The following is a 16,305-nucleotide window of genomic DNA, read 5'->3' on the forward strand; positions in this document are numbered from 1 at the left end:
GGCTGTCTCAGTAAGCAGAATGGCTGTCTCAGTTGGCACTTGGCAGAATGGCTGTCTTAGGGGGCAGAATAGCTGTCTCATTTGGCAGAATGGTTGTCTCAGGTGGCAGAATAGCTGTCTCATTTGGCAGAATGGTTGTCTCAGATGGCAGAATGGCTGTCTCAGTTAGCAGAATGGCTGTCTCAGTTGGCACTTGGCAGAATGGCTGTGTTAGGGGGCAGAATAGCTGTCTCATTTGGCAGAATGGTTGTCTCAGATGGCAGACTGACTGTCTCAGGTGGCAGAATTGCCTAAAATAAATAACTATACAAGGAAGTAATGTCATTCTCAGAAAACTTTGGAGCTGCATTTAGTTACTATAGGGATAGCACTGTTATAAGAGGTGTGTCTGTTAAGACAAATTATGTACCGAATATTGGATAAAATAATGATGTATTTAGCCATATCCACTTAACTTTATAGAAACATTTAACACATAAATTCAAATGACTCACTAGAGTAAGTACCAATGTCTTTGCCGATACTGTATAATATCTATTATGGATAATGTTTTTGGATGCAGCAGCGATGCTAAAGTATGCTAATGCCGCAGGAGCCGTCTAAAGAAAGTAGACACCTTCTGTCGGCATCGCACATCTGAGTGCTGCGTCAGGAGATGCAGCACCGGATCACCTTCAAGACCATTGGTTGCAATGGCCGCAGTCATCGCCCATCTGAGTAAGTCGAAGCTTATTCAGGATGGACGATGGAACCCCTCAGCCCGGGCCAGGCAATCTGGGTCCGAAGACCTAGACCCTGGCCTGGGCGCTGTCATAAAATGAAGGCTCAGGACGCTTCTGTTCTGCTCATTCTATGTCCTTAAGCGTCCAGGGTGGCATCGCAGCATATGAGCACTGCGGCCCTGGCGCATGCACAGTCCACTCATCATCGGACTTGTACGCAAACCATCGGCTTTGCGTACAAGTCTGAATCAGTCCCATAGACACAGATATACACTGAACAATGGACAATCTGGGAACAGTAACTGAGCCGTAGCTTGGTTTGCAGGATGCGCCTGCCCCTTATTTGAAGCCTCTAACCACTTTGGAATAAACCTCTATCTTTGTCACTCCTTTGAGACTCCAGCTAACACAGGGAGATTGCAGCTCATAGTGCATAAATTCTATTGTGCACCATTGTATAGGATAGGCCTGTTAATAAGGATCTACAAAGTTGTAACATTGCTTTTAAATCAAATTGGTCATGATTTGCGATGAGTAAGACTCGCTGCGGGGGACACTTATTATCACCTGAGTAATTCAGCATTGCTCCGGTGCCGGGACAGCTGCTCTGAAAAGCCGCTGTCCCCACGATTAGTAGCACTGGTACTTCTGTAGCAGTGTTACTTACCTGCTGGCTTCTGCGCATGTCATATGATTGTTTACTCTCCCTGAACATACGGAAGACACCCACATTTTTGGGGAGTCTCAGGACTCAAGGGAGAGCAAGTTCCTGTCCAGCATTGTCCCACTTCCTAGAGTAATAGACGGGAAGGGGGGGTGTGATGATCCGATTCATGGGATTGTTCCTCAGGTGCCAAATTGACTCTCCCAGAGGGGAAAGTAAAAACTTAGGCAAGTAGTGTATGACCCATGTACAGAGTGAATGAGTACAATGCTTATGTCTGGAAAGTCATATAATATAAAGTAACGCTTTTCTTTCGCTTCTATTGCAGCAGCAACGAAGACTAGATCTCCTTACCATAACCAACCCCAGTAAGTACAGTAACAAACTTTACCCAGGCGTCTCTTTTCTCTTTTAAAGCAGCTTATTTGCATACTGTTCAGAGACTTGGAAATCTCCCTACTGTAAGTTAGTTTGTTGTTCTACAGTAACTCTTCTCATACTGACCAGAGCAACATATCTTCCACGGAGGAAATAAATAAGGTAGAAACAGTCTTTCTGTAGGTGCACGTGCTATAATAACCCGTTGTGCTGGATTATGTCATTTAAATGGCATTATCTCTATATACCTCTCCTCTGTTTGTAGAGGGCTGATTTTCAAATGATACATTATTTAAACAAAAAAAAGAAAACAAACCTTTGCAACCAAGATTTCCATCGGGGCTTAGCCTCTAACCCTTTCTCATCGTGGTCAGAAAAGGGTATCACTTCTATTGGGTGGTTGGCTGATAAAGTTAATAGACGGCCCCTCACATTCCACCAGGCAGTAGACAAGTTTGACTTTTTGGCTCCCCACCCTTTTGCATATTTCCAGGCTCATCATTACATTAATCAAGTGGTCCATAATTTGTCTGACATGGATTGGGATAATCCCCTGGATAAGCTTTTGTCCTGTCCCACTCCTACTCGTAATGCTATCTCGCTTCACTATGTTTTTGTACGTGATAATATAGACTGTACCAAACTTCAATCAGGCCTTCCTAGGTGGTTACAACAGTTCCCAAATTTAAATATTGACCAATTGCTCAAGGCCCTCGATGATTCCTGTCGTCTCCTTCATATGAGTTCTTATAGGAAGTTATTTCTAAATATTTTCCGTAGAACATATATTAGTCCTAGGAGGGGCTTTTGATGGGTTCTTCTCATTTACACAATTGCCCTCACTATGGGGACGATAATGCAGATTTGTACCATTGTTTATGGTCTTGCCCATTGGTTAGAGCCTTTTGGCTTCAGATTTGTAGATTTGCCTTGGGTCATTTGGTCAACTATATGCCTTTTAATCCCGAATGGGCCATATTAGGGATCCTACCTCAAGGGCACAGAGTGTCTCCTAGCAGTCATAAACTCTCGCTTGCTCCGAGTGCGGCTGCTAAAAAGACTAAACTACAGGTATGGATCCAGCCGGGGATACCTCCCTTCCCTTTATTTAAAGAAAATTTGTATTATTTGTTTAGAATGGATTGGGTGGAGGCCTCTCTGTATAAAGAATCTAAAGTGTCAACATTTTTCAACATCTGGGAAAGCTATATAGTGACACTCCCATCGCAAACTCAACGTTGCTCATTCAATGCTTTTCATCCACCTCGTGGTATTTGAGGCGCTTAATAGATAATGACCCTCCTGTGTCACTGTTAGGGATTCTCTAGTCCACACAGCATTATTCATTTATTTATTATTAGGTATTATAGGTTTTATTTATTTTCATTTATTTATTTTGTTTTGTTTATTTCTACAATGCTTTATTTTAGTTTTATGTTTGATTGATTTAATGATTTGTCCTGCCATTTGTCTATTATGTGATATTTATATCCTTGCTTGAATTTATACGATATGTCAAATTGTATGACTCTGATTCTTGTATTTTTTTTTCTTGTCATTGTTGCTTTTGTATCAATAAAATAAATGATTAAAAAAAAGAAAAAAAACACATATTTGGATTCAAAGAATGGCTACAGAACTGGGGGCAGGTCAGAGAGTACCAATATTATAGGGAAAAAAACTCAACATATTACAGACTTCAAACAACCAGATGTGGCCTCACATTTGATGGACCAGTGATCTAGTTGTTCGGAAGAATGACTGGATTATATTAGACCTTGTGAAGAGCATTTAGCCAGTGTCCTCAGGCACATCCTGATGTAGCCATTTTATCAGATTTTCATTTGTGCTCATAACCAAACAAACTGTAGCCAATTAGCATATTTTTACATAGGAATCTTTTCTTGTGGTGTCAGGAGTGTTTCTGCTCATTGTAATATGAATGTTTTGTTATCATAATATAATATTGTATACTTGCTTATTTTATTTTTCATTATCTTGATCGGTGATCATTTCATATTCAAGCATGTTAAATACAGTACAACATTAATATATCCGATAACCCTGGTTGGAAGGAGGTGAGAAAGCAGCAGTGTCTTTATGCTGGCTGAGCTGTGGCAGGCATTAGTATACTTTCGCAGATGCATTGCATGCAAATTCGCAAATGCGATCACAATTTTGATCCCTACCGAATGAGACCCTATGTTATTTATTTAGGAAAGGCACTCGGATAAGCTGCTTTGTGACTTGGGCTGAATGCTGGGCATTGCAAGTGGAATATATATATATATATATATATATATGTACATATATATATACTGTGTATGTGTGTGTATATATATATATATATATATATATATATGTCCATATGAATGGAATAGGCACTCACCAGTCCGTAGAAAAAGTTTTTTAATCACTCACATGATATAAACCAATAGTCGACGTTTCGGTCCAAGAAGACCTTTATCAAGACGAGAATTCACCACCATGACTCCACCATAAGTAACCCCAAGTGGTTTATATCATGTGAGTGATTAAAAAACTTTTTTCTACTGACTGGTGAGTGCCTATTCCATTCATTTGGACTTTACATATTTTTGGACTTTCTAACGTCTTTAATGGAGCACCCCACTATTGGAGTTTCTATAACAGTGAGTGCAGTTTTCTGAACTATGTATATATATATATATATATATATATAGTGTGTATGTGTGTGTGTATATATATATATATAGTGTGTATGTGTGTGTATATATATATATATATATATATATGTGTGTGTGTGTATAAGATTAGATTCGATATAAAGGCAGCATATGTTGTATATGGTGGGCTATAACAATGCACATCTAGAAAACCTACATCACCCAGAAATCACCATTTGCATTAGTAGTCCTGGATCACTCTGACAGCTGTTCCCACCCCTTGGCAATAGAAGCATTTTATTCCTTTTAGCAGCATTCAGTATCAAGTAATCCAGTTAATGTATGCTCAATGCTTTCCCAGCAATAAAGCTAATGATGACATCCCGCTACTACTGACAACTTCCCAATGATCAGATGTTCGTAGCCACCAAAAATATATATATTTCTGTAAATGCCCTGTTACAGTTGTAAAATGTGGGAGATACAGGAAACGTGGACATGCATAATCCAGTCAGTGCAGGTTCATTTTCAAATCTAATAGTGATATCTTTGTTTATTTCCATTATTTAACATAATATGTAGCAGTTTCAAGAATAACTAATCAATAAAGGGCTTATGATTCAGCTTTTCCCCTCCTACATAAAGAATGAGTTGTCAGTCATCTTATTGCAGGGGTGGATGGGGCACTTGCAGGGGTGCTGCGGGTTGGCGCTTCTAGGACCAAATAAAATAATTTATTGATAATGTGCATGGGCGCCGAGAGGGGGGGGGAGCGGGTACAGATTACCCGGGCTTCCTGAGGGGCTTCCTGAGGGGCCCGGCGCCACCCCCTCCCACCCTCCCTCACAGCAGCCCAGCACACAGCGTTTGGGAGCCACTACTTTAGCATATGAATGTGGTTTCCGCTATAAAGTACACATGGTTGGTATGAAAGGCATCCCTCTAAAAATATAGGTCAATTTCTGAACTAAGTATAGTGTGTTAGAACCTAACAACTATTATCCTTTTGCTTGGTTTGACCACCTTTGTTGCTGCAAGTCCAATGGGTCAGTACTAGCTGACCCCAAAACAGGAAAGCTCACAAATATAGTATTTGTATTGGACTGCACTACCAATAGCACAGTCCAATACATATACTATATTTGCAAGACCCAATCTCTACCCTCGGAGAACATGTAAAAACGTCTACTGTCGGTATACAATCGGGAAGCCGGCTGCCTTAATACTGACAGCCGGCTTCCCGACTGTCATATTCCGGCGAGGGTGAAATGCCGAGCGTCTAGATGTAGATGCTTGACATTTTCCAGACGCCGGGCGCCGCGAGCGGACAGCCATGGGGGGTTAGGGTTAGGGCACCCGGGGGGGACTTAGGGTTAGGCACCCCCCGGGAGGGTTAGGGTTAGGCACCCCCTGGGGGGGACAGGGTTAGGCAGCGGGGAATGGGGGGGATAGGGTTAGGCACTTAGAGGGAGGATTAGGGTTAGGCACTTGGGGGGGGGGAGGTTAGGGTTAGGCACCCCTAAGGCGGGTTAGGGTTAGGGGGTGAGGTTAGGTTAGTAAGTACTTAGATATCGACGATCGGGATTTCCAGCGCTGTCGGGCTTCCGCTGCCGGGAACTCTGCCTTTGTTGGCCAGGTGCTGCCGGGAATCGAACCGCCAATCATACCGATTCCCTACTGTCACCTGCTAAACTGGGAACTTTCCTTATATCTCTGCCGCTTTAATATAATTTAAATATCTCAACCCACTACACAAAAACTTGGTGCAATATGAACACGTTCCTATCCTGCATATTATAGGAAATGTGCCTTACACCCAAAAACACAATCTTTGCAGAGCATTGCAGAACTTCTTTGGTAGAACTGACCCACGAAGTGTATTCCCGCCAGATCGGCAAGAAAAGCAATTTATCAAAAAACAATCTCTAGTTTATTACATAGATAACTAGACTCTCCTAAATTAGGGCAAGGCTTCTCAAACTCCCAAGAGAACAAGCAGTTTCTTCGTAATGATGCAGATAGTGTTGTTAAGAAGAATGCATATATATATATATATATATATACACACATACACAAGTATAGATCCTTATGCAAGTCTGCCGGGCTCCCATATTTTACATAATTTTTCATCATTGTTGTATGTATTAATGCTTTTGTGTTCTTTACAATTGTGCATATTAATGTGTGACCGATTTAGTCCTTGCCTGAGAAGACTGTCCCACGGAAGAGAACTGTAGTTCCGATTCCATGACCAGGGCTCCTGAGACATTTTGTCGTTCCTCGTATAAGAGAGATGGCGTGGCTAAGCATAACCAGGTATGCTCTGGAAACATTTTGCTGTGAATATTATCCGTGCCAAGGTTGGGCAGTGGTCTTCCTCCCTGGCTAACTTGGTCCCCCACTGGGCCACCCATACAAGCCAGAAGTAATATACCTCCCACCGCCTTCTCATCGCCCCCGTCCAGGATATTTGGTATATAATGAATACCCCTTCAGTGCTGCACCTAGCAACATCAGGTGCCCATGGTATTATAATGATGTTTGTAGGAGAGGGGAAGGAGCTTGGGGACTCCATCATGACATGGCCAAACCCTATGACTGGGCATGCAGTCCCAATTTGGGAAGATCAAAAGTTGGACGGCACGAATCAAATTTTCTAATGTATAAAGTCGTACAAGCAAAATAGCAAAATGGACGCCTGTGTGCACTGTCTATTGTTGGCTATTTGAAATCTTCCATAAGGTCCGGGGTATATTTCTGTGCCCTTTTTAAAGTTAATGCTGTCTTGGGGTTTTAAAAAGTTTTTATTTATTTTGTTATCCAACTCCTGTTTTTACATCTAAGCGACCACTCGCTGAATTATTTTTTCCAGGTCACCTCAACGTTTCCATACACCTTGGTATGCCCCATTAATTGGATACTTGGGTATAAAAGTCCAGCGCTCTCCATTGAAAGCTGACATTTCTAACGAGATGACCTTTTCAGCACTCCGTAATGATTATCGCCTGGCTTTGTTTGGACACAATAACACATACTTCACACCACAGAGAGAATATGGGCTTTGAAAACTATTCAAAATCCGGTTAGCAAAAATGAGTAAATTGGGTACAAACATTCATCAGCTTGTTATTGTTCTGCTATCGATTTGAATGCTCTTTCATCTTTTCTGTTGCATTATAGAGTTCCAAATTAACTCTTAGTCCCTATTCTTGTTTTCCTGGATTCTATTAAAAGGTCAAACGCTTTCAGAAAGACAGATCGGCAGGATAAAGGCTGTATGATAACCATCATCCTTGAAATAACCTTTAACGGGACTCTCCCTCTCATGACTATCGTAATTGATGTGCTCATTAGACAAATAAAAGCTTTTTCGATATTTGGATATTGTGGTAACACGTGGGAAGGAAATCACAAATCTTCTTTTTACATCTATGCAAGATTTACCCGGGCAGTTTGTGTCTGTTCTTCAAGGTTCTAAAATATACAAGATACATATTTAAAAGGTCAGCAGGAATTAGTTGTGGTAGTGGAAAATCAGATAAGGTTTTTACCTTGTGACCGATGCTCTTTATGACTGTATCTTACTGGCTGTTTATCTTCAAACTGCCAGTTCACCTTTATTGCAAATTATTTCCGTTGACCTCAATGCCCTGTGCAAGCTGGCAGTATTCCTGCCAACTGTAAGCACTAATCTTAAAGTAAAAGTTGTTGATCTAATATAACAGTGTCTTGTGGCATGCACTAACGGAAGTTCTTATGCCATATAACAAAACTTATAGGGGGTCATGCCCTAAATTATTTATTTTACTTACCCCACAATGCAATGCCATTTAGATAGTGCTTACTTAATATACAACGCTAGCCACACTTGCTATATTAAACACTATATTAGCACTTATTCTATATCCTGGATCCTTCCCCATGCTCCTTTGCCATCTGTGATTATAATACACAAATGATGTTAATATGTATATAAACTCCTAGAATAATAAACAAATAAAGGGTGAGTTATGACATCAATTAGGTATATTTGTGCTTTATGTAAAATTAGGTAATATAATTAGAAGTAACCTTGTATTTCATGAGATTTGTATTAAAGCACACAGTCTGTGGCTTTGGGCCTTAATATAAGCATGGACATAGAGGGTATATTATTACATGGCCATAGCTATAGTGGGTGCAGGGAGTGTCATTGCTATCGAGCCCAAAGGCTTAGAAGGCCGAAGACCCAGGGTTTAAACTGGCGTTGCATACCAATTTTCACGGATTTGCCTGCTATGCAATTGGGTCTGACCTACTGACCAGCCTGAATGGGTTGACATTCCATTTTCAGTGAGAGGTGTGTGTAGTTGATGTTATAATGGTAAGGGTGCACTGTTATTTGTCATAATCTGAAATGGGCATTGCAATGAGGCATAACCTGAACTGGAGGGTACTGTAATGTGGCATAATCTGACCTGTTTATTGTAATGTGGTATAATATGATCTGGAGGGCACTATAATGTTACATAATTTGAACTGGGGCACTGTAATGTGGCACAATATGAAGTGGAGGCACTATAGTGTGGCATAAAATGAACTGGGAACACTGTAATGTGGCATCATTTGAAATGGAGAGCACTGTAATGTGGCACAATATGAATTGAAGTTGCAATAGTGTGGCATAATATGAACAGGGGGCAATGTAATGTGGCATAATATGAACAGGGGGCATTGTAATGTGGCATAATATGAACATGGGACAATGTAATGTGGCATAATATGAACAGGTGACAATGTAATGTGGCATAATATGAACAGGGGACACTGTAATGTGGCATAATATGAACAGGGGATATTGTAATGTGGCATAATATGAACAGGGGACAATGTAATGTGGCATAATATGAACAGGTGACAATGTAATGTGGCATAATATGAACAAGGGACACTGTAATGTGGCATAATATGAACAGGGGACACTGTAATGTGGCATAATATGAACAGGGGACAATGTAATGTGGCATAATATGAACAGGGGACACTAATGTGGCATAATATGAACAGAGGACACTGTAATGTGGCATAATATGAACAGGGAGCACTGTAATGTGACATAATATGAACAGGGGGCATTGTAATATGGCATAATATGAACAGGGGGCATTGTAATGTGGCATATGAACAGGGAGCACTGTAATGTTGCCTAATATGAACAGGGGGCACTGTAATGTGGCATAACAGAAACAGGGGCTTTGTAATGTGGCATAACACAAACAGGGGGCATTCTAATATGGCATAATATGAACAGGAGACACTGTAATGTGGCATAATATGAACAGGGGACATTGTAATGTGGCATAATATGAACAGGGGACAATGTAATGTGGCATAATATGAACAGGGGACACTGTAATGTAGCATAATATGAACAGGGATCATTGTAATGTGGCATAATATGAACAGGGGACACTGTAATGTGGCATAATATAAACAGGTGACACTGTAATGTGGCATAATATGAACAGGGGACAATGTAATGTGGCATAATATGAACAAGGAGTATCGTAATGTGGCATAATATGAACAGGGAGCATTGTAATGTGGCATAATATGAACAGGAAGAACTGTAATGTGACATAATATGAACAGGGGACACTGTAATGTGGCATAATATGAACAGGGGACACTAATGTGGCATAATATGAACAGGAACCATTGTAATGTGGCATAATATGAACAGGGGGCATTGTAATGTGGCATAATATGAACAGGGGACTCTGTAATGTGGCATAATATGAACAGGGGACATTGTAATGTGGCATAATATGAACAGGGGACACTGTAATGTGGCATATTATGAACAGGGGACACTAATGTGGCATAATATGAACAGAGAACACTGTAATGTGGCATAATATGAACAGGGAGCACTGTAATGTGGCATAATATGAACAGGGAGCATTGTAATGTGGCATAACACAAACAGGGGGCATTGTAATATGGCATAATATGAACAGGGGGCATTGTAATGTGGCATAATATGAACAGGGGGCACTGTAATGTGGCATAACACAAACAGGGGGCAATGTAATGTGGCATAATATGAACAGGGGACACTGTAATGTGGCATAATATGAACAGGGATCATTGTAATGTGGCATAATATGAACAGGGGACATTGTAATGTGGCATAATATGAACAGGGATCATTGTAATGTGGCATAATATGAACAGGGGACATTGTAATGTGGCATAATATGAACAGGGATCATTGTAATGTGGCATAATATGAACAGGGGACACTGTAATGTGGCATAATATGAACAGGGGACACTGTAATGTGGCATAATATGAACAGGGGACACTGTAATGTGGCATAATATGAACAGGGACAATGTAATGTGGCATGATATGAACAGGGGACACTGTAATGTGGCATAATATGAACAGGGAGCACTGCAATGTGGCATAATATGAACAGGGAGCATTGTAATGTGGCGTAATATGAACAGGGAGCATTGTAATGTGGCGTAATATGAACAGGGAGCACTGTAATGTGGTATAACACAAACAGGGGGCATTGTAATGTGGCAAAATATGAACAGGGATCATTGTAATGTGGCATAATATGAACAGGGGGCACTGTAATGTGGCATAATATGAACAGGGGGCACTGTAATGTGGCATAATATGAACAGGGGACAATGTAATGTGGCATAATATGAACAGGGGGCATTGTAATGTGGCATAATATGAACAGGGAGCATTGTAATGTGGTATAATATGAACAGGGAGCATTGTAATGTGGCATAATATGAACAGGGGGCACTGTAATGTCATATAACTCAAACAGGGGGCATTGTAATGTGGCATAATATGAACAGGGATCATTGTAATGTGGCATAATATGAAAAGGGGGCACTGTAATGTGGCATAATATGAACTTTGGACACTATATGTCATAATGTGAATTGGGGGTAATGTGTGGCATAATATGTACTGGCAGCCCTACAATGTGACATAATGTGAAATAGGGCACTACTATGGGGCATAACATTAAATAGCGCTCAGCAAATGAATTAGGGCACTATTATGGGGCATTGAGACAGGGGCCCCTTCAAAATGTTGTTATTTGGCCCACAAAGTTCTGGCTATAACCTGCCTTATTCCATACATTATATGATGTGCTATATTGTGATAGGACTGTATGATTTAGGGGCCTATATATTTCTTCCTCTTCCATTGACATTCATGACAATACTACAGTCACCGCATGGTTCAAATATCTCTGCTCTTTATTTACCAAAAGATGAACGCAGCAGATATCTTATTTCAGAGGTGTAACTAGAATGAATGGCATGAAGGGCAAATAAAAAATAGTGCCCTTGAAAATTGTTCTCCTACTTAGGGTGATAAACTCAGTCTCCTACCTCTGTCGGCTGCTGACTGCAAACAGGTCTCAAGAGGGAGATCCTCTGCAGCTGCTAAAAAGCATACACATGGGTCTCCTGGGTCTGGGTCAGGTCACTTTGCTCTGGACTCCAGCTGGTTGCTAAGGTGGCAAATAGGTTGTAAATCTCGACCACCACGGGAGACAAAGGTAAATTAGAATGGACCCTGCTAAGCACAATTGAGTTCAGCAGCTATGGTGAAGTATCAGCAAAGAGCGCCTGGCATTATGGTTCCGCCCCCTAAATTTGCAGAATAAGATTGTAGAACAATAAGGGGCTTATTCATTATAATATGCATTGGCCTCGTGGTTAATTAGGTATTTAACTCAGTGCAATTTGTGGCTGCAGACACCAATGCATCAGATATATTCAGTATTGCTCTGGTGTTTTGTGGCAATTAATCAAAAAGCATCTGTCCCGCGATCCTTACCACTACAACTTTTGCCGCAAAATAGTACACTAGCAGCGAAAGTTTACACTGTCATATACTCGGATACTTCTTTACGCTCTGGATCTCTTTCCAATAGGAAGGAGCAGGGCTCAGCATGCTTATGCCATCTTAAGATGGCATCTGTTCTCCCAGTCTAGCTCCAGCAACTTTCAGTTTTCAGATCTTGATTAATGGACATCGAGCACAACGTGACTACAATGGTTAATGGGTCCATTACACTAAACTACTGTTTCCACATGTGTAACAGACCCGTTCACCTTGATGATTAGACCCTAAGGGTTATACATTATTAAACTACCCTCTCCCAGTGTAGTGCAAAACCAGTAACCATAACAATATTGAAATAACGACATTGAGACTTGCTTAAGGGGAAAGGAAGGTAAAGTTTAATTCATTTTCTTATTTAAACTATAAATGGCTATTTATACTGGCAGATAATAAAAATACTAAACAATACTAAATAACTAAGAAGAGGAAAGGACAGATAAAGAATGGTGGCACCGAAAGAACGGCCCCACAATGCAAGATCCACCAACTGTCACTCCATACTCAACCCGTACCAACATGGGAGGTGGCCAGCCAGCCTATTACCACGCCCAAGGTATCCACCTCCCACCCCAATGACGCAACATGAGCTCACCTGTAGCGAAGGTAGAGCTGACCCCAATAAGGAAGAATCAGCTTAAGCCATGTATTGGGGAGGGAGAGCACCTGAAGCTCCATAGACAGATGGCGACTGCAACTGTTCTTTCCTGCCAAAGCTGACACCTATAATAGTAAACTGAAAAACAGGAAGGGTGGGTGGGGAACAAACCAAAAGGAAGATGGCCTAAAATGACTGCTACAGCAATCTCCCTGAAATGTCCCTGAAACCCCACCCCCTAGCATCCTTCTTACAGGCTGACCCAACTCACCCCATTCCCTAACACTGCCTAGTAACGAAAACATTAACCCTCCATAGCCTGTAGTCAGAAATACTGGCTTGAGTGTTTAATTTAACTCTTTGCATATGAAATGCACTCCGTCTTAAATATCAATCATTTTTATCAATACACAGGCGGAAACTGTGCTTTCTGCATGTTTTCAGTGTAGTTTAAGTTCCGGGTAGATGTAGCAAACAGAAGTAACTCCTGCATTACTTAAGAACCTGGGAGCTCTTTACAAAATCATCTATAGGAATGGATATTTCTATCTAATGTATCAAGCTCTGCAAAAGCTTTTTTCTCTGAGCTAAAAGCCATTAGCTAATGCCATTTTTGGCTAGCGTTAGAAGGCAATTGAGCGGATACTGCTCAGAAAGTGTAATCAAGCACAGTATCTAAGGGATTTTAAGAAATACTTGACTACTCAACTAGAATATATAAAAATTAGAGATGTGCACTGACCCTCATGTTTTGGATCTGTATCTCCCCTGTTTTTGGTATCTGGATTGGTTTTGCCAAAACCTCACCTCTGTGGTTTGTTTTTCGGTTTTGGTTTTGGATCTGGATTTTTTCTTAAAAAAATCATAAAAACAGCTAAAATCACATAACATGGGCCTTTTTTTGTTCCTACAGTATTATGAACCTCTATAACATTTATTTCCACTTGTTTCCAGTCAATTTTGACCACATCACAGCTCACAATATTGATTTTTTTTCATCTAGTTTAGGCCCAAAATTTGCACCAAGATAGCTGGCTGACTAAGCTAAGCTGCAGCAGGGGTGGCACAAACACATGGCAGTTCAACTTCAAACATGGCACATCAGGAAACACTTTTATTATTCAAGAGAGGCCTGAGGGAGTTGGAGTATGTATGTAGTTGAAGGCAGGGCAGGGACAGGAAGGGTTGATTTGGTAGTAAATCTAAGTTAGTTTTTTGATTCAAAAGAAAATTTATGAGGGAGAAGGGGAGGGGAGGAGGCATTTACAAAAAAAATTGATACATTCACATCAGTCCTTGCCACAGAAGAATCCTTGAGCATGGCTGCTGCTGCTGCTGGGAGTTGATTTTCTCATCCCAGAAGGGGACCAGGAAGAGTGCTTTCCAAAAAAAACAACAACAATGGACTTAAATAATTCTTTGCAAACTTTCAATAAAGGCATTTCCCAACCTGTACAGGGACATAAAAAAATAGTTGGTTAGTGGCCTCAAAGTGCCACTTAACCAGCACAGATATGTGGACAAGCATAAGATCTATGATTTAAGGCAGGGGTAGCCAACCCTGGTCTTTGAGAGCTACCAACAGTGCATGTTTTCCAGGTCTCCTCACAGAATCACAACTATAATAATTAACTCCACCTGTGGATCTTTCTAAATGTTTTGGTGAGTAATGAATACACCTGTGTACCAGCTAGGTCATCTGAAAAATGTGAGCTCTCGAAGACCGAGGTTGGCTACCCCTGATTTAAGGCTTTACGTTGTGTCTTTCTTGAGAATCCTGCACCTGCTTCTGCGGCTAGGAGTGGAAATTCATCCCAGAAGGGGACCATGAAGAGTTCTTCCAAAAAACAATTGACTTAAATAATCCTTTGCAAACCTTCTGTAGAGGCATTTTCCAACCTGTACAGGGACATTAAAACAAATAGATTTTGTTAGTGGCCTTAAAACTGCCGTTGTTCCCACTGTCCACTTAACCATATCAGATATGTGAACAAGCGGAACAGAGCATTAAATACAACATTTCACATTTAAGGTTTAAGTCTTACGTTGTGTCTTTCTTGGGAATTCTTTCTTGAGCGCCATGCCTGCTTGCTGGGAGTGGATTTTTTTCATCCTAGAAGGGGACCAGGAACAGGAAGTGTGCTTTCCAAAAATAGATAATTGTCTTAAATAATCCTTTGCAAACCTTCTGTTCTGTAAAGGAATTTCTCAATCTGTACAGGGACATTAAATAAAACAGAGTTAGTTAGTGACCTTCAAATTGCCATTGTTCCCACTGTCCACTTTTAGATATGTGAACAAGCGGAACAGAGCATTAAATGCAACATTTCAGTTTAAGGTTTAAGTTTTATGTTGTGACTGGAGATCATTTAGAAAGCAGAAAAAGAGCTCCACCACAAGCGGCAGATGACTAAACTCACACACAAAGGTTTAACAGAAATAGATACAACACCAGATCAGATGTTTACCCTGGAGGATCTGTCTGATTCATCATGGCACCCCCAAGACTAAGATTGTGCAAATTCTGCCAAAAGAGAGACATGACACCATAAACATAAGAGTCACCTTCTGGATGTGAATTGTCTTATTTGCATGGGGAACACCCAACCCTCAGATGAGATGGATTTCAGCCAGTGGACAACATTGAAATCACCATTAAAAAGTCACAATGGAAGACTACGGTGTGGAGAATCTTTCTTCACAGTCAGGAGAGGCCTCAAAGTACATGAAAAAAGATGCAGTAGGTGCTGAACTTCAAGGTATTACTCCATCATGTTCTGCAGTGAGGAAAGGTTTCATTCACATGTTTTATATAAAGTAGTTCAAAGTTACAGCCTTCAAAGTGTCTGGCTATAACACCCACCTTTGCCAGGAATTTCCAAAGATTATCACAAGCAAAGGATTCATCCGTCCGGAATCTGTCTGGGAATTCATGGATCGTATCTGGCCTGAGTGCACTAAGACATCCAGTGATTCTGTGTTCTGTAGCCAACTTTATTCCTATCTGAATCACAAACTGAAATATGGAATAGTGAGCACAGACAACATGGAGGCCTTTGTTATTCTGCTGCCTGCATGCCAACCAATACCTCCCAGACTACACCCACTGGGGGGACCAGGCCTTGATAATGACCATCCCCATTAGTTGCTAGGCCTTTGTCAGGGTTCAGCCTAGGATCGGCTATCTCTTACCTCCGTGCCGACTTCCCCTGACTTCCTTGTGGTCAGACGCCTGGTGCAGTGAGGGGTGAGATGCTGGGTATTCTACCTTAGGTGCTTTTGCGGACTTCCATGGTCGGCTGTGTGTTTTGGGGATCGGAATTCCCATCATGGGCACCGCCATGACAGTTCCTCTCATGTGACAGTCCT

General features: G+C 41.1%; 1 protein-coding gene across 1 annotated transcript in view; it reads left to right on the top strand.

The window, feature by feature from the left end:
* The window catches only part of AGBL4 (AGBL carboxypeptidase 4), a 2,679,639-nt gene that overhangs the window by 1,791,709 nt on the left and 871,625 nt on the right, over nucleotides 1-16,305 (top strand). Inside the window, exon 6 of the mRNA XM_088479301.1 lies at nucleotides 1,715-1,754. Within this exon, the coding sequence (XP_088335427.1) occupies nucleotides 1,715-1,754 (40 nt within the window). The remainder of the gene's footprint in view (nucleotides 1-1,714; nucleotides 1,755-16,305) is intronic.

Source organism: Taudactylus pleione, unplaced genomic scaffold, assembly GCF_031769625.1.
Source record: "Taudactylus pleione unplaced genomic scaffold, aTauple2 ptg000230l, whole genome shotgun sequence".
Classification (NCBI taxonomy): Eukaryota; Metazoa; Chordata; class Amphibia; order Anura; family Myobatrachidae; genus Taudactylus; species Taudactylus pleione.